This window comes from Trichechus manatus, unplaced genomic scaffold (assembly GCF_000243295.1).
Source record: "Trichechus manatus latirostris isolate Lorelei unplaced genomic scaffold, TriManLat1.0 scaffold00024, whole genome shotgun sequence".
Classification (NCBI taxonomy): domain Eukaryota; kingdom Metazoa; phylum Chordata; class Mammalia; order Sirenia; family Trichechidae; genus Trichechus; species Trichechus manatus.
In genome coordinates, this window is record NW_004443960.1 from 18690461 (window position 1) to 18698814 (window position 8354).

The 8354-nt window shown below is 41.8% G+C and overlaps 1 protein-coding gene across 1 annotated transcript in view; it reads right to left on the minus strand.

Moving 5' to 3' along the window:
• Positions 1-3765: 3765 nt before the first annotated feature.
• DNAH3 (dynein axonemal heavy chain 3) overlaps positions 3766-8354 on the minus strand; it is a 206223-nt gene continuing 201634 nt past the window's right edge. The window contains exons 59-61 of the mRNA XM_023728516.1: positions 6431-6635; positions 5593-5730; positions 3766-4119 (exon numbers count right to left, since the gene is read on the minus strand). Coding sequence (XP_023584284.1) covers positions 3766-4119; positions 5593-5730; positions 6431-6635 — 697 coding nt within the window. The remainder of the gene's footprint in view (positions 4120-5592; positions 5731-6430; positions 6636-8354) is intronic.

Consider the following 8354-nt stretch of genomic DNA (forward strand, 5'->3'; position numbering starts at 1 on the left):
AACAATAAAGACAAATGTCTGTCAGTTTTGGTCTCTGTGTTCTTTTCCAGAATGGCCTTCTGACCCTTAGAAGAAGCAGTTGATACTCCCCTTGTCCCATAGGTCTTCTACTTCAAAATATGCCTTGTATTTCAGTCTCAAAAACCTGCCCCTGTGAGCAGAAGGATACTTTTCCATGCTCTAAGTATTGCAGGGTTGGGCAATGACATGGAGAACGCATATGATGCTCTATTAGTGGAGTGGTAGCATATACGCATTTTAACACAAATGCAGTTCTAGGCCATTGGTGGGTAAAGACAGAGAAGTTGAAATGCACCAGCAGCTGTGTTGGCCATTCCACTCAGCACATACATCAGCAGAGCTTGAATCGGGAAACTTAAATCCGGGGTTCCCTGGGTCACTCTCCTTCCAGCTGGTCTCATTGTGGAAGCATTTTCCTGCCCTGAGGTGATTTCGATGTTTAAAGTTAAATATTTCTCATGCAGCATATGGCCTGTAAACTCCAGCCAACTGCTTCATCTGGTGGTCAACCAAAAAAACAGCAGTCTGTCCTGCACCGGAGGAGAAACTGGCTGTGCTGGACCCAGTGAGGCATGGGCTGCCTACGTCTGTGTGGTCCCTTTCTGAGTAACTCAAGTTGATTTTGACTGTGTGCGATTTTCATTTTACCCTGCTGAGTTAAGGAACCACCCTTCCCTATCCAACCTCCTCCAGTATGAAAGTCAACCATGATTGCCATCTAGCCTTGGAGTGTCTTCCATGTGTCAGTAATCTCACCTACATGTGAATTTTATATGCCCACCCTAATTTGCAAAGATACTGTTACACAAAAGCATAACTATCAATTTACTGCCAAACCTTCCATGTAACCTATGTTTTGTTTATAATAGCTTTTTTTTTTTTTCCTCCAAAACTACAAAATCCCCATCTTTAGTCTTTTAAAGGCAGAACCTACCTTTCCTACATTCTCTCCTTCAATGTAATTTTCATCCAGGGCTGACAAGGACTGAATCATTACTGTTTACCCAACAGCCAGATTTTTAAAGAGCAGGAACTAGCTTGGTGACAAAACTTGTCTGATGTCATCTGTTGAGCTATTTATAGGCAGGGCCTGTAGCTTCTCACTGAGCTGATCTCTGGCCATCTCTGCCCCAGGACTCCAGCCTCTAACTCACCACGGTTTCTGAAGAACATACTGCTCTTTCCCAGGGGGATGCATTAATTACCACATTGGCCCAAAAGAAAATGACCTCAAATTTAGGCATTTTTTCTTTTCAAAGAAGAGGAAATTTTTTAAATTACAGAAAAGTAATCCAACATACGGAAACATTCTGTCCCTTGACCCCTGAGGAATGAGACAATCAGTCCCTGCCTCTATCAGCTTTTTGTTGCTGAAGCTGGAGTTAGACAACTGTAACTAAAATTGAGTTGTTCTCTCAGCAAACCCCTCACTGCCAGGTCTTTTACAGCTTACGATATGATGTACCTACCAGTCTAAGATTCAGGGATTTGGGATCCTGACCATCTTTACATCTCACATGACTAACAATCTTAGTTGTAACAGTATGGCAGTTCCAACGATCTGTTCATTCTGCTTTTTTTAATTTTTTCTTCCACTGGCAAAAGTTGTGTTTCCTTTTTGAAAAAAATAGCTATTAAGCTACTGTGAGCTGAAGGAGACTGGCTCCTCGCTGTCTATATTGCCCCCTGGCAGGACTTGGAGAACTTCTCTTTTGCACTTATCTCTAGGATCTGGTCACTTGGATGATTTGCCCATCTCAGCATTTGGAGTCATCAATCAGAATTTGGTTGGTGCCATTTTCCCATGAAGAAATTGAAGTTTCTGGAATATGTTACTTTGATTCTCGGCAACTTCCTGCACGCAGGAAAAATGAAAGACTCTGAGTCAGGGACATTTCTTATAATGAAGAGGCAGAGAAGCCAATCCAGACAGATGAAGACTCTCAAACGGCCTTATGTCTTTGCTCAACTAGGTATTAACAAATGGAACACCCTGAAAGAAGCCACTTAGAGCCAAAGAACCACATGAGAATTAGTTGAGAAGTAATACAGCAAGAATTTTATTTTTATCTCCCTCAGGATACTCTTCCACCTGGCCCTGGGGAGAAACAAGTGATAAACCAGAAATTTGGGGGGGCATGGTGGTTAGAGTTACACATTTCTTCTAAGATTCTTTATCACAACATAGCCAAGTCCTTGGCAGGAAGGCAGCACATGACAGCGAAAAATGAGTGGGTTCTACAAACAGACATACTCGACTGAAAACCTGGCTCTGCAGTGTGAAAGAGCTGTGTGACCCGAGGCAAGGTACTTAATCTCCCTGAACCTCCAGCAAAAAGAAAACACCAAACCCATTGCCATCGAGTCAATTCCGACTCATAGCGACCCGAAAGGACAGAGTAGAACTGCCCCATAGAGTTTCCAAGGAGTGGCTGGTGGGTTCAAACTGCTGACCTCTTGGTTAGCAGCCAAGCTCCTACCCACTGCACCACCAGGGCTCTCCGAACCTCCAGACAGAGAGGCAATCATACCACATGGGATCAAGCAAGATATCTGTAGGTCTGGGCACAACCCCTGGCACACAGTAGGCAAACAACAAATACTGGTTCTCTCACCTCTCCTTTCTGAAATTTCAGTTCATCTGTATAGGCTAGTAGAGAAGCAATTGGGTCCAGTTCTACCACTGACTAGCTGTGTAATTAGGGCTAATTACTTTTCTAAGCCTCCATTTCTACATCCATAAAATGACAATATTGATAACACCTACTCTATAATTGTGTTGTGAGAAGTGCATTTTAAATACAGTCATGCATCGCTTAATGTCCACAATACGTTCTGTGAAATAGGGCGTTATGCGATTTGGACACTGTGCCAACACCGTATTATGTACATGCAGTTCCTGGACAAACAAGTTCCATTCCTAAGTCTGTCTTTAAGTCAAATTTGTACGTAAGTTGGAACAGTTAGGTATGGTTCATATCTAACATCAGTCAAATGTTTGTCTTAGTACATAGTGTACCTTTCTATGTATAAAAAACATTAACAAACACTTCCAGATACACTAAAACTTCTCTTAACATAATAGAGTAATAATGTTTTGATATGCATTGCAAAGTAGCACCCATTTGTTATGAACTATTGCATATACCTTAAATTTTTAATATAATAGGCTTTAGAGGATTGGTTCATAACTATGGGTTATACATAAGTTGGATGTTCATAACCTGGAGACCAGGGACACATATGCAGTTGGACATTGCCCAAATGTTATGTGGCGCATGACTGTATATCAAAAGCCTTAAAAACTGAAAGTGGCCCAAGTCACTCTCAGCCTCTGAGAGTCCCCAGTTTTAGCTCCAGTGGATATACTAAGGAAGAAGCAATTGAAATTCAATGGCAGTTATAGCAAAATAACAGGGAAAAAAATAACCTCAAGGGAGCTTACTCAAATGGAAACTCCTGGTTGTCGAGTCCCACTCCCCATGTTAAAATCCAGACTCCGTTACTCAGTAGCTATCTGATTGGGGAAAATTACTTACCTTCTCTGTATATGGTTTCTGCAGCCATAAAATGAGTATAGCAATACTCAGTTTATAGGGTTGCTCTGAAATACCTGGCTGATAGCAAGTGCTCTATTAATATCATCATCACCATCATCTCATACCATGTGCCTCTCAAGAAAGGAAAACTAGGAGGTAGTCAAGAATGAAGTGCTTTTTATTTTCTGAATTGAGACAGATGCTATCAGTCATCCAGCTGGCACAATGAAGCTACCCCTCGGTTTATCCAGTGCTTCTGGGGCCTGTCTGTTGGGAGCTCAATGGAGAGGACATAGTTGGTGGAGTGGCCTGTGGTGGAGAGGATGCCTCTTCGAGCACTTGTTTTGTAAACCGGACATACATAAATGTTCTGATGCAGAAACATGGTACTGTCCCCAGGTTTCAGCCAAATGATGGGCAGTGGGTCATACAGGATTTTGGGGAGAGACTCCCCAATCTGCATCGTTGTCCTGTCCCAACGGCCACCTTCTAAAAAGAGCCCTTTTATGTAGGCCCCATCTTCTGGATTACTCTCCATGGCTGTTTCTTGTCTGGTCACCTGGAAGAGTGGAAAGCTATGAGATCCATCACCCACCATTTTCCTAAATGGAGCAACATTAAAAGACTGCAGTCCTCTGATACCCAAAGTGCAACTTCACTGCCAAATCTGCCTCTCCCAGGATGCACCTTCCAGGACACTGGGGCTTCTGTGATAATATTTCTGCGTGCCATTTATAGGCATGTCTAATTCATAGTCAGCATGCTGCCTTTTTTATGGTGGGACAGAAAGAGCGAGCACTAAAGTAGGAGTCAGAGGGCCACATTTGCTATAACTAGCTTAGTGAACTTGCACAATCTCTCCCCTTTCTGGACCTGGGTCTATAAAGCGAAGGGTTATATTCAGAGACATGCTGGTAAAATGGTTCTGGGGGGGCATGCAGGGAGGGAAGCCTTGATTTGTAGTTGTCAATTTTTGTGTGTAAATACTCCTAACCATGGTCTCTTTCACGCTACCAACTATTAACAACCAGCTCATAAAATTCATTTAAATGTAACAACTGGCTCTGGTGAGCTGATATGAGCCAGCTCCAGCATACCACTGTTTAGATTCAGAGGTGGTAAACTCAGATTCCTTCAGCAGAAAATGGTCTAGGTGTAGGAAAATAGAGAGTGGTGGGGATTACGGTGAATCGGAGAGCATAAGCTCCATTTAAAATCATTCAAGTTCTAATCTTTTATTGTTAATGGAATGTTTTTCCCATTTCTAAGTACTTATTGGTAAAATAGGGAAAGGCTATTAATTTTTGTATATTTAACCAGTATCCAGTCATCTTAGTGGATTCTTCTATTGATTTTCATAGGTGTATTTTTAGAATCTTTTGGGATTTCTAGATATACAATAATTTCAGAATCAAAAGGATAGTTTTATCTTCTTTTCCGGTGTTTATCCCAATTATTTGTTTTCTTATTGTATTCACTTTGGCTTAACATTGTCTCAAACTCCCATCAAATCAAGTTCATTCATAAACTAAATTGAGACCTAGAGCAACTAGTTTATGCCTTCTGAGCTAGGATCTTTCCACAGAATTTAAAATTCTACGATGCTCTATAAGAGTCCCTCTTCCCCCTTCCTCTCCATATGTGGATAGGGTGATACTTGACTATTGGCTATTCCTCTGACTTTACTCCAAGCAAAGACTACCCAAGGCCATTAAGCTTCTTCCAAATGTAAAGTCCACGATGTTGAATAGACAGCCTAGGGGGATGCTTCCATTTTTCTTGGTATGACAGTGGCAGAGTTTTCCTCTGGAAAGGTTCCTTTTTATATACACAGAGACAAAGCCTTGGAAATCCTCCGATTCTAGTAAGAATAGTGTTTGGAGCTACGGTAAGTCATGCTAAATACTTCATTTGTGCCATTTCAGAAGCATTTGGGCCTTAACATACTCAAATGTTTGAACTCGTAAGGAAATGAGTAACGTTGCTTTCTCTGGTTAGCCCCTTGAGCTGGCCTTGCCTAAAACACCCCTACCTCAAACTCAAATCCGATGTGGTCAATGGGGATGGTGTATTTCCGGGCATAATTCTGGGAGACTCCTGTCAAAAAGGACTGTGTGAAGTAGAATCCAGAGATCCAAAAGACCACAGGGGGCCCCTTATCAATCCATTCCTGGAGAACCACAGGAAATAAAAATTCAAAACCAACAACACATCAAAAAGCATTCAAAGCCAGCTAATATATATGAGTCCCATACAGAAATATGCTTTTCCTGATTTTTCTTGAAAGAGGCAGGCCTCTCGGTTTAGCTGACATTTCCCCACTTTGATAGAGATGAAGGTACAAAGTAAAATATTTCTACTTTAAGAAAAGCACAAATACAAGCTGGTATCAGGGAGACAACAGACAGTGGTGGGGACGGCAGCAGCAGAGAATATGTGCCCTGTCTAAAGTGAGTAACAGCTGCTCATCTCTAGAAATTGTTGCCATGCAAGAATGCAGTCCCATTGTTTCAGGTCTTTCATTTTTTGCAGGACAAACACCTGCATTTTTATGTGTAATAATCCAATGTTTACACACTAGCTCAAAAACTTTTAAATTAGCAGGCAGCCAAACCAAACATATCTATTGACCAAATCTGGATGATGAACCACCAGTTTGTGACATCTATTCTTGTTCCTACTCCTGCCTCCAAAGGTCTTTGAAAAGTTTCCATCCTGTCCCCAACTCTGAGAAGACTATTTCCAGTAGGTGTTCAATCCAGGACACTGCGTGGATGTCTGCCCTCCCCCATGCCTTTAATCTGTCAGTTCAGAATGTCCTTTCTGCCTGAATGAGTGCCAGGTGCCCAGTTACCCTGGCTCCCAGGTACCTGGAAGAAGGCTAGGCGGGCCAGCAGGTCAGTGATATAACCCCCCAGGGGCTTCAGCGATGGGTAGGACTTGGCTGCCCACATGGCAGGCACTTTACCCACAAGCATGCTATTGAAGACATTCTCCAGCTCCGAGGACATCAGGACCTGCCCTTTGATGGCTCGGCCAAGATCAATGAGGCTTCTGCGAACTACTTTGGTCAGCCTGCAAGAACAAAGGAGCTGGATCAACCTGGCTCTCCACTCAAATATACTAACTCCAGCTCTCCTTCCCTTCCACTCCCCTTGAAAAAAGTCACTCAATCCACATTGATGATAGAAAAATTCTAGAGAAAAAAGTTAAATCACCCATTATTTTACCACCAAAAGATAATTTCGGTCTGTATCTTTCCAGAGTTTTCTCTTTGTAAACACAAGTTTTTTTTTTTGTAATGGGATCATACTATATTTACCTTTTTGTAATCTGCTTTTCGCTCTTAGCTTATAGGGAACATCTTTCCAATTCAATAAATAGGGAATTAAATTGTCTGTGTTAGTACTGCATTGTGTTCCATTTTATTTAACTCTCCCCTATTTTTGGAAACATATTATTTCTAGATTATTGTCACTGTAAACAACATTGTTAGGAACATCCATAGATATCAATCTTTGTTCAAATTTCTAATTATTTTCTTATTAAAAGTAGAATTTTTAAGTTAAAGTGTATGTACAGTTTTAAGACCTTTATTCTGTATTGCCGAAGTTCTTTTTTTTTTAAATTTTATTTATTTTGTTGTAGTTGTTGAGAATATACACAGCAAAACATACACCAATTCAACAAAAAGTTCTTTTTATAGACTATGAGGTGCACACCTGAGAAAACTGAAGGGCAGCCTCGGAGATGCCAAGTTCGCCTCCCTCTCTCTCTAGCCTCTGTGCTCTGAGGCCTTGCCAAGCCCCGAGGGAATTCACCTGAGAGTGTCAAAGAATCTGCCAGCAAGAGAGACTCTGTAATCTCCAAATATTTATGGAATTTCAACCAAATGGAATGCTCAAACCCAGGAAAGGGATTCCTGGATGTGTGACCACTAAACTTAAGGTTCAGATGTTTGGTGTATGTGCTAGGCTCTCAGGACTTGTAACTATAGACCTCTAACTACTACACCTTAAGACCTTCTTGCAAAAATATTCTTTCTATTCTTGCAACTAAGGAGCCCTGGTGGACAATGGTTAAGTACTCGGCTGCTAACCGGAAGGCTGGTGGTTCAAACCTACCAGCCACTCCACGGGAGAAAGATGTGGCACTCTGCTCCCATAAAGATTACAGCCTAGAAAACTCTATGGGACAGTTCTACCCTGTTACATAAGGTCGCTATGAATGGGAATCACCTCGACGGTACCCAACAACAACAACATTCTTAAAACTACGAGCTCTGCTCATTTAGAGGTTTTAGTACCTAAGGAAGGAACACTTGCCCTAGAAAACACAATAATGGTTCCTCTGAACTGCAAGCTGAACTGCTACCTAATCATTTTGGATTTTTCACACCACTGGGTGAACAGTCAAGAAAAGGTAGAAGAGAAGAATGTTAGAGTATTGTCCAGGGTGAATAGTCCTGATTAAACAAAACAAAACAAAAAAATCCAAAGTCATTGCCATCAAGTCAATTCCGACCCACAGCAACACTATATGACAGAACAGAACTGCCCATAGGGTTTCCAAGGCTACAATCTTTACGGAAGCAGATTGGTGAGTTCAAACTACCGACCTTTTGGTTAACAGCTGTCTTAGTCATCTAGTGCTGCTACAACAGAAATACCACAAGTGGATGGTTTTAACGAAGAGAAGTAGGCTAAAAGTCCAAATTCAGGGTGTCAGCTCCAGGGGAAGGCTTTCTCTCTCTGTCGGCCTTCTCATCAGTGTTCCCCCGGACTAGGAGCTTCT